Source organism: Prunus avium, chromosome 2, assembly GCF_965620075.1.
Source record: "Prunus avium chromosome 2, drPruAviu1.hap1.1, whole genome shotgun sequence".
In the NCBI taxonomy this organism is placed as follows: domain Eukaryota; kingdom Viridiplantae; phylum Streptophyta; class Magnoliopsida; order Rosales; family Rosaceae; genus Prunus; species Prunus avium.
Window position 1 is genome coordinate 32010989 of NC_142285.1, and position 11203 is coordinate 32022191.

At 36.3% G+C, this 11203-nt stretch overlaps 2 protein-coding genes across 2 annotated transcripts; both read right to left on the minus strand.

Annotated features, from left to right (window-relative positions):
• Nucleotides 1-272: 272 nt before the first annotated feature.
• On the minus strand, nt 273-6911 carry LOC110745114 (putative lipid-binding protein At4g00165). Its single transcript, XM_021945195.2, has 2 exons — nt 6328-6911; nt 273-1030 (listed from the first exon to the last, which is right to left on the minus strand). Exon 2 carries the CDS (start codon nt 804-806, stop codon nt 411-413), a length of 396 nt encoding a protein of 131 aa, XP_021800887.2. The 5' UTR covers nt 807-1030; nt 6328-6911; the 3' UTR covers nt 273-410.
• Nucleotides 6912-9381: 2470 nt separating this feature from the next.
• LOC110745111 (uncharacterized) lies at nt 9382-9915 on the minus strand. Its single transcript, XM_021945191.2, has one exon. It carries the CDS (start codon nt 9913-9915, stop codon nt 9382-9384), a length of 534 nt encoding a protein of 177 aa, XP_021800883.2.
• Between the last annotated feature and the right edge of the window lie 1288 nt (nt 9916-11203).

The window sequence follows — 11203 nt, forward strand, 5'->3', positions numbered from 1 at the left end:
GTTTTATATATCTCATTTCTACAAATCAACAAAAAATGCTAATATCTTACTTGAATGTGTGGTCTAAATTCACATTTGACAACATCATACTCTTCGGCAAAATATGCCTGGCAATAAAGCATTGCTGATTGTCACTCATTCCTATAGATTAGTAGATTCATCCTTAAATATGTGTGGTTTTGATTCAACATAGCAGGATGATATGATTAAATAGCTAGAATTGCTAACTTTATTTCTTTGGAAAACCAGCATTAACCGTACGTACAACATCATTCATTTCCAATAGAGTTCTTCCTTTGTCCACACAGCATAATTAAAATAATCTGGTTTATTCCAACATGGCAGAAATGGAAAATATCAATAAGTACATCAAGAAGTGATTCAGAGCTAGCTAGGTAGACAGTTTCTAATTAAGCACAGACAAAACCTCGTGGCACCTTTCCTCCACATGCATTAACAAGCAAACTAAGAGCAACAGGCACTTCGAGCTTGACAATTCCCAAGACATTGGCCTTAATAGCAGTGCAGAGACACAATGCAGCTTCAAGATCTGCAAGACCCTTGATTAGGGTACAGCATTCCTTGCTGGGTTTAGTCCCAATAACCTCGGTGACCAACCCTAACCAACTGCCACAAACACCAAACTTAAGGGTATCTCTAGGGCATTTGTCTTGCTTCTTTGGGACAGAGGGAGGCGAGGAAGGACTTGTAGGAGGGCATGGAACCTTGTTAGAGGAAACAAGAGACAAACATATGATGTTAAAGAGAATGAAAAGAGCAACTGCCTTGGAACCCCGAAATCCCATTTTCACTCTACAAATCAGAATTGGCAGATAGCAACCACTAGACACTAGATAAATATTTATAGAAATATGGAATAATAATCAAATTGTGAGGGTGGTGTCTGAAATTGGGATATGGTCCATGGATGGTGCAGGAGTTAGATTTTTGTTATCAATTGGGTGGTTGACAGCAAGCAAAATCTGATCACATTTTGGCCTATCAGATTTAGTACTCCTGTCTGCTCTACCTGCGTGGCAAAAACATTCAAGAGAAATATTCAAGCGCCTGTGGTGTAATAATTGGTTCTTATAATATTATAATGCTTTTGAAGGTATTAATTATCGTACTCTTTCGCTCTTAACATAATCTAAAGTGTAATGACAAGTTGGCCTTAAATTGAATTATGAAACTGATTATACAACCATATTTTGCCCAACATCTTTTATATTGAACTAGGAAAATGCTAAAGAAATCATAATATATAGTTTTTGTTATACAAATGATATTCTACTTTAATCTAATCTAAATTACGGGTAGGGAAATTCGAACTCGGGTGCAGAATGGGGAGCACATCAACTCTAGTAAACTTGACTAATCCCATGTCTGCTCATAATATATATAATTTGATCACATGATGTAGCAATTAATTAACGTGTCACATTACAAAATATGACCCCCTCTATTATTACTTATTTAAAATATGTCCTAGTTACATTAATTATGAAAATATAATAATTTTAGGGGCACCAAGTCTTATCCTAATTGCCTCTTAAGAAATGCTCAATTCCTTGGTGTGCAAAGACGTACATTAATCCAGAATATCCAACACTTTGCTCGCTCCTTTGAGAGTTTCATTATCAGCCATGTTTATAGAGAAGCTAACATCCTATAAACTGATGGTAGCATTTCATTTGTTTATTTATATAATCACATACAATAATTTCTAAATTTTTAAGGTAACCGTCTGTTTAAAAAATGGTTGGTGTTGCGTCAGAGTACTATCTTATCGTTTGACTCGTAATAAACTAAGCTTAGCAATTGGTAGTGGTCTTTCCGTTATGAACAAGTCCATAGAAATCCCAGAAGTAGGACGAAAACATGAGATATAGAGACAACATTTGGTGGGGCCAGTTGACGACATGACTAATCAATCTTTTAGTATTCTTAAGGATAATTACTGAATCCCCCAGCTAAAAAGCTTTAAGCAGCACACATTTCAAGCCCCACTGGTTTGGTTTTCCATCAAATAAACATGCAATAGCAAACAACCACTTGCAATAGACTTTCCCTTGAGAATTGAGAACACACACTGAATGAATTCTCCAACTAACCAACTCCCCAACAGTGAACCTCCTGTGATTCATATAAATCCCATTGAACTCTTCCATTTTCCTCACACTTTCAATCTCAAAAACTTCACTCTGTAATACCAACCATCATCTAGCTTTCTTTCAGATCAAAATAAATTTGAGCGAAATGAGCCAAGCGGGTACGCAAAGGCCTGTTCTAACGTTTGTGTTTGGGGCCATGTTTGGAGCTTTCATCACTAGACCTAGCTCCAAATGTTGCCATTGTAATCACGACCATGAAGGTCGCAAGCATTCGCCTAGGCCTCCAAGCCATTGACAACAAGAAGATTGGTTCAAACCAAGGAGTCGAAGTTACAACAATACCCTCAACAACTCCAGGCAAGGAAAACTAGCTTTGCTCTTGGGGTGGGCATCTCATCCGAATTATTCGCGTACCGACGGTTTGGTTTGGTTTGGTTAAATAATTATTTTTTAATTTTAATTATTCCAATCCTATCTGTACCAAAATGTTTGGTTTGGTTAACGGAAACAATATTCCTAACCCGACGGAAACCCGTACCAATCCGATATGTATACTTATTTTATTATTTAAATACAAAACAAGAAACCAAAGGTAAATACAATCAGCATGTTGTATCATTCCTGTATCACTGCTTTATCACCATTGTATCACTTCTTTATCACCCGAATACTGTAGCACTTTTTGGTCAGAGAGGAATTTATGAACTTCCTATGTTTTCCAGTTTCGACATTTGTCCCAGTTTTTACCTATAACTTTCCAACTGTTGATTCAAATTTTATGTTCTTTATATGGTTGGATTCCGCATGGAAAACTAAAGAACCCACCATGGAACAAATGACAAAATCATTTACATAAATGTAGAGAATTTTGTAAAAAGAGCACTCAAAGGTTCAAACAACAAACACAAGTGGCTCCTAGTACATCTTGAGTACATATTGAATGATATAGTGACTAAGTTATTTGATTTTATACTTGGATGAATTAGACTGTTGGATTTTTATATTTTACAAGGATAATTTGGTGTATTTGTTCAAGAATTTATGTTATGTGAAAGTATTATAAATTGTATTTTTATTACGGTACTACCGGCGTACCGAACCAATCTGAATCAAATATTAGGTTAACCGATCCAAAGTCTACCAAAGTCTTTGGTTTGGTTAACGGAAGAGCCATCTACCGTTCCGAACCGATTCGTGCCCATGCCTACTTAGCTCCATGATCCAAAACCACCCCAACTTTTGCTTATATTATTATAGGGAAAATAGCGGTTTTGCCCCCTGAACTATACCATAATTGTCAATTTCCACCCTTGATTATTTTTTCGGTAAATTAAGGATACGAATTTGTTAAAAATATCCAATTAGGTCCCTACCATCAGACTTTGACTGATTTCATCCATTTCTCCGTTACTCTTCCCACATTATGCGCACGCAACCCCTTTAAGAAGGGCAAAATCGCCACTTCACCCTTCACTTCGACTAAATTACACAAAACCACCGAGATCGCATCATTTGGGCAAAATTGTATTTTTAGGTTTCAAGAGTGGGTAATGCAACTTTAGGTTTGAAAACTTGAGATGCGATTGCTGAAACTAAATAGGGAGAGTGAAGATTTGTTTGAAATTTCGGGGGTAATACAGAGAGATTCTGATCGACTTTGAGAGTGATTGTTCGAGGAGATGTTTGCTGTCCTAAGAGATGGTGGAGAGCATCTGAAGTACTGTAAGTGTCTACTTTTCCTAACTTCTCCCCACCTCATCAGTTTTGACGAATATTATACCATCATGTTTGTATGAATTGATGAAAAAGAGTGTCACAACCATCATGTTTATACATTGACACATCAGCGGGTGTCACTAAGTGTGTGAATGTTGTGTGTCCAAATAGCATTACTTTTTTTTTTTTTTTTTTGTTCACTGGTCCCTTTTATGTCGGTTTTGGTTTGGAAAGAGATTTGTTCCATGTTATCCCTTTTATATCTTGTTATGGTCATCACCCTCACCCTACCATGCCACCTCACCCTCCACTTCCACCATCATCACATCACCGCCACCAATACCATCACCATCCTCACCATCATCTTGACATGGTCATCACCACCATCACCGCCTCTACCATGTCTTCGCCACCTTCACATCTACTACCACCACTTTTCCATGGACATCAACACCATTGTCGTCACAACCAGCATGTCGTCACCATCACCACCTCTACTACCACCATAGTAGCCACAACCGCCACCACCACCAACACAACCACAAATATCACATATATATATATATATATATATATATATATATATAATGGCATCACCATGTTGAATCTGTCCATTAGCCAAACAAGAAACTTTACAAATTTTAGAACATTAATGTTCGTCAATTTAGATTCCATCATTTATAAATTCTTTAGTACTTTTAAATCCCCTCATTCAAACGCACCATAAAGAAATTACAACAAAAAGCCCCTAAAACAAGGGAAACCAAACAGGATTCAAAATGGATAAGGGCAAGCCATTCTCCCATAACTTAGAATGAGAAAGGCCATAACTTAGGCAATCCCCAATGGTTAGGGCTCTAAAAGAGGTTTATAGAGCTTCATTTAGAGCTCCAATGGAATCTTTGGGGCTCTAAAGGCATCTTTCCAATAATGAGAGGCTCTATATCCGAGACTTTATATTAGGGGTTTGATATTTTTTTTTTTTATGATGTAATTTAATTTAGCTACTATTTTTGTTTTCTGTTAACTTATTTATGTTAGGTTTTTTTTTTTTTTTTTTTGTGAACATTTCAACCCAAAAAATAAAAAATTGGACAAGATTTGAAAACATGGTTTAAAAAATAATAATAAACCTAGCCATTTAGGACTTGAGGGTTGTAGCCTGAGTCAACTTTACCCAAAAAAACCAAAAACAATGAGACAAGCTTGTTGCAATTGGCCAAATAATTATATATAAAAAATTAGAAAAAGTAATCAGCAACTATCAAAATGGGTGAGTATGACCCTGTTGAGTCGCAAGGCAAGTGAGCCAAAAAATTGTAAGGCTGGCAGCTTTTTCCAAATATGGTCCCCACCAAGTTTCAAGGGCTGCAACCCGATTCCAAAGGTGATGCAGCCCATTTTAGAGCCCTCATTGGGGATGGCCTTAAAATGAGAAAGGCAGTGTCCCAAGTTGGGTAAAGCATCTGCTGTAAAATTAGCCTATCTGTAGATATGATGGAATTAGACCTTGTCAAAGAAAGAACTCAAATGCATAACGTCTTGGATGAGCAGCCGTATGCGCCAAGGGACACGGTTTTCGTGAAGAACGCAGTCAATGAGTGCTGGCCCACTATGGCCCTTATCGGGTTTCCGTTATACAATTGTTTTGAGTTGTTGACCCTTGAAGAAGGGGCTAGAAGGGTCAAGCCAATAGCCAAATCCCATATGAGAACCATGACCCAACCAAAGCCTTGCCCAGCACTCAAAGTTTCCACTCCATGCTCCATATAAAACCCATCAAACTCTTCCATTTTCCTCACACTTCCAATCTCAAAACTTTCTCACTATATTATTCCATCACCATCTAGCTTTGAGACCAACATAAATCCGAGAAAAAAGATGAGCCAAATGGGTGTTCTAAAACCTGGTGTAACGTTTGTGTTGGGGGCCATGGCTGGAGCTTTTATTACTAGACGTTGTCATCATCATCATCATCATGATCACGAAGGTCGCAAGCCTTGGTCTTGTCCTCGACAAGCCCATGACAAGAAAATTGAGTCAACTTCAAGCCCAGGTATAGTGGAAACTGCAACCACAGCAACTCCCAACCTGGCAAACTAGTCCTAAAAACCGTCACTGCTTTTGCTTCATCTATGATTTTTATTATTATGTATGTGTGTTTTATGTTTGTTGTTGTATTAATTACAGTAGGGAAAGATGTATCTCTGAAAATAAGAAGATTATGTATAGTATCATGTTAAGGAAGATTAGCCACAATTTCTAATAATCTCTTATAAATCCGCAGTTTAGCCGATCTAGTGACATTTATTCTTCATTTTGTTCAACTACGATCTAAGTTCATAGCATCTGCAACTACGATCTAGTCCAGTAAATCCCAACATGGCATTCAAAATGGATATTTTTCTTTAATTTTCTCACCAACCAAACGGAAAATCATCTGACATACAAACAAAGGAAATTGAAATTTAAAGAAAGACGAAAGCAACAGACTTACATGGGAATTTGAGCTCTGTGGGCTGAATGCTAAGAAGATCTCCAGTACTCATGACCACGAATCAAATTAATTCTTTTTTTCTATCTCCTAAATCTTTTCAAACAAAAAATTGAAATAAAAATTTAGGGTTTGAGAGAAAATATATGATCCGAGTGAGAAGGAGAAAAGAGAGACGGGAAGAAGAAATAGCAGAAGAAACAGTAGGATCAGTGGCTGACTGAGAACTGTAGATATGGGTGTCCATCCATGGATTGGGCGCTGAGATAGTTGCCATTGTAGCCTTTGAAGGCCATGTGCTTGGGCAAAATCACCAACGCTTCCCAGTCGATGACTGTGTAGACATCAAAGTTTTGGCTGTCTGGCGTTGCTTTCCTTGCAAAGAGGCATGCCTGGAAGTTGTTTGCAGAGAATAGATCTAAACGTTGACAGAGTTGCACGAGGCGCATTCAGATTAGGGCGATGCTGCCGCTGCTGTTGTTGTCTGGTTGGAGTTGAACAAGCGCAGGCTCGACGAGCGTACATGACCAAAGGGATTGATCATCCTGTGGGTCTCGCGATAACAGAGAAAATTGAAGCCACAAAAAAAAGTCAAGCCAGGTGGCAGTTTTGAAAGGTCGAAAGGTCGAGTGATAATATTCTTGAAATCAAACAAACTGAAGCGTGCTTCACGTCTTCAAATAAAACAAAATTAAGCCTAGTATATTCTTGTCTGTTGTAATTTCTACTACTTGTACTAATGCCATTCCTGATGATCTTTTGCGGCAGTTTTGAAAAGAATAAGTAATAATATTCTTCAAATAAAACAAACTAAAGCGTTCTTCACGTCTTCAAATAAAACAAAGTTAAGCCTTGTATTTTCTTCTTTGTTGTTTCGGTGCTTAATGTGAATAGGTATATATGTGTTTTTTCATATTTTCGACAATGTGTAATAGTATTTTATGTACTTTTTTTTATAGGTAACATAGAATTTTATTTGTGTATTTTTGTCTATGACTTATCGGTAGTCTTTTAATTTATGTTCCTAACTTATAGGTAACACGATTTATCACTAAGTTTTTGTTGTTGCTAATAATAACACTATTTACCTGTATGTCAGGTATATAATTTCAAGTGGGTGCTTGTCTGATCGATTGGTCGTATAATATGTGGGTCTTTACTTTTCATTGATTAAATTATATTTTATCCATATATTAGGTAAATATTATCAAGAAAAGAATTCAAAATATTAATTCTAAAATTCAATTACAAGGAAATAATGCATAAAATTTAGATTTTCAATGTGTTTTACTTATTTACCTCAAAAGGTGAAAACGACACAACAAAAAAAGTAATAAATGTCAAATGACCTACATCTAAAACCAAAAACTCATGGACTAAATCCAATAACAGCTAATCGTTTTGGACCTAGACCTAAAAAACCCTAGTGTAGAAAAGGCTGACATCATTGGATATTTTCATCACCTTTGATTATTCATAACATAAAATTCTAGACTTCGCTTCTTTTATAGTAGAGGAATCTAACCTATGTTTCTGGTTTATCAGGCAACCGGAATTCATGAGGAGTTTTTCCTTCCAGCATAAGTGATTTATAGAGCAGGGGCAAGCAGTTGATCAACTATACATAGTATGCCATGGTGAGCTGGTATGAATTATAATTTTACTTGTTTAGTCCCATTATGCCTATACCGTACGTTATTCTGCGTTTAATGCATTTGCAGTACTGTGTTACATGTTCTCAAACATAATATAGTCACTCTGTCCAAAATTGTCCTTAAATTGTATCAGTTTCTCAAGCATTGATCTTTGTGTCCTCATATGAATAATAATATGGTATCATGCATTCATTTGCAGGGGAAATCAAGACAACGAAGCCTCAAACCCTTCTGGTTTGGGCTGGCTGCTACCTTTTGGTTATATATAATAGTGCTCACCACACACGCATAAAACTAGGAGCTTTGTAGCATACATGCAAGGCTGCGCAGCTGCATGCACACATGACCCTCAAAATTATGACTGGTCATAGGCTGCCACGTAACGGATGTTAATCGACTGTACGTACATGGCTTATCCTTAACCTTAATTATCACTGGAATATGTATATATATATATATATATATATATATATATATCTTCTTTTTTAAAAAAAAAAAAAAATTAAAGCTCCTTAAAGCCCATAGAAACCGGTCAAGTCACAGTTTTGAGTATAGGCAATGGACAAGAAGATGGACAGTATTTTGATAATTCTGTTTAGACTAAAAGCTAAGGACTGTCTATTAAAAAATAATTCCAAACATGCATGTGTTTAACTTTTCTAATTAGTCTACTTCCTGATTGCAGATGGGGAAGAACTCCACTTGATGAAGCCATCATAGGTGGAAATAAGAGCTTGAAGTTGCTAGACTTCGCAGATGTCAGAGTTCTCTGATCAATATCATCAAGAAACTAGCTAGCTAAGCATTTCTCTTATCAAAATGATAAATTATCGATCGATCGACAATACATTTATCCTTTCAATTAAATGATAAATATTTATAGGAGTTGGAACAAAAGTTCTAAGATGTTGATATATGTGTTGAGAATTTTTTAGAGTCTTTAATTCCCCTTTTGATTTTCTAACGTGAGTACGTTGGAATGCATTGATTGAACTATTATTGTTTATCTGGCTTGACAATTCTCAATGTCAATTATTCTCACTGGTCTTGAAATAATTAAGGACCCGAGTAATTCTTGGATCATGAAAGTAATTCATGAAGTCATCAAGTAATCTAGATCGGAATAGTAAAACGAAAAAGCACAACTTTTATTCCCACATGTAGTCTTAGCTATAGGTTACATAAATTAATGCATGAGCAGCAGCTGCATGCAATACTATTGAAACTCAAATCACAACAGAAAGGAAACTTAAGAAAATGCCACTTTAGCAGGGAACGCAATTGCATTTAGCGTATGCAACAAGCCTTTTAAACCCATAGGTGACCCTAATGGGACGAGTGAAGTCTCGTGAGGGTTTCCAGCGACGCTACCCACAAACATCAAATTAACTTAACAGAATGATCATTCTGTAGGTTCTTTAGGGACTGAGTCTTCGGGTAGATCTTCGACATAGAAGACAGTGTTGTCTTTGGGTTGAAATTCTCGGCCTGCAAAAAGGTCTGGATCCGATCCGTTTGCAGAGAATGGCTCTATAAAGTGATCGAGTTGCACGTGGCGTAATCGGAATTGCCCGATGGTGGTGGGCATGCAGCAGTTTTGTGTGTCATGGAATTCCTGAGGCTCAAAGAGTGTACATGACCACTGATGTCGATCTTGCTCTTTCTTTTCAGCCCTGGCCACAATCCACGAACTGTTTTGTCCTGCCCTCCTCAAGTATTTGTTGTTGAAGGAGGATTTTATATGCACTAGTTTGGGGTCCTGTTCGTCCTCCTCCACTTGGAACTTTGCGTGTTTGCTCGCAACATCATCTCCAGAGAATTGGAGAACAACCTCTTGGAGAACCTCCTGCCGGTTGTTGATTACGTATATGTTGTGCAAGTATTTATTGTTCATCTTTGATTGAAACGCACAAGACCCTGGTCGTAATGCTGCCATTTCTGATTATCTCTCGCTCGAGCTTCAATATGATTGATTTTTTTTTAAATGTATACAAATGTAAACTCACTTCTCTCTTTCTTTCTCTCTCGTTTCTTATTGCTTTTCCTAGCTCCAACCTGCTATGCTATTTATAATCAAGCAAACCCAAACCATGCATGCAGCTTTCGCTTCTTTTTCTTACTGTACTGGCTCGCGATAACAGAGAAAATTGAAGCCACAAAAAAAAGACAAGCCAGGTGGCAGTTTTGAAAGGTCGAGTGATAATATTCTTGAAATAAAACAAACTAAAACGTGCCTCACATCTTCAAATAAAATAAAGTTAAGCCTAGTATATTCCTGTCTGTTGTAATGGGAACTTGATTAGGTAATTTCTACTACTTGTACTTATGTCATTAATTAGGATGGAACAATATGATTGTAATGCCATTTCTGATGATCTTTTGCGGCAATTTTGAAAGGAACAAGTAATAATATTCTTCAAATAAAACAAACTAAAGCATGCTTCACGCTTCACATAAAACAAAGTTAAGCCTTGTGAATAGGTATATATGTGTTTTTTCATATTTTCGACAATGTGTAATAGTATTTTATGTACTTTTTTTTTATAGGTAACATAGAATTTTATTTGTGTATTTTTGTATATGACTTATCAATAGTCTTCTAATTTATGTTCCTAACTTATAGGTAACACGATTTATCACTAAGTTTTTTTCGTTGCTAATAATAACACTATTTACCTATATGTAAGGTACATAATTGAAGTGGGTGCTTGTCTGATCGATTGGTATAATATGTGGGTCTTTACTTTTCATTGACTAAATTGTATTTTATCCATATATTAGGTATATATTATCAAGGAAAGAATCAAAATTTAAATTCTGAAATTCAATTACAAGGAAATAATGCATAAAATTTAGATTTTCAATATGTTTTACTTATTTACCTCAAAAGGTAAAAACAACACAACAAAAAAAGTAATATAAATGTCAAAGGACCTAGATCTAAAACCAAAAACTCATGGACTAAATCCAATGACAGCTAATCGTTTTAGACATAGACCTAAGAAACCCTTAACAAATGCTGACATCGTTGGATATTTTCATCACCCTTGATTATTCATAACATAAAATTCTAGACTTCGCTTTTTTTATAATAGAGGAATCTAACCTGTGTTTCTGGTTTATCAGGCAACCAGAATTCGTGAGGAGTTTTTCATTCCCGCATAAGTAATTTATAGAGCAGGGGCAAGCATGAGTTTTTCCTTTGATGAAATGATAAATGTTTA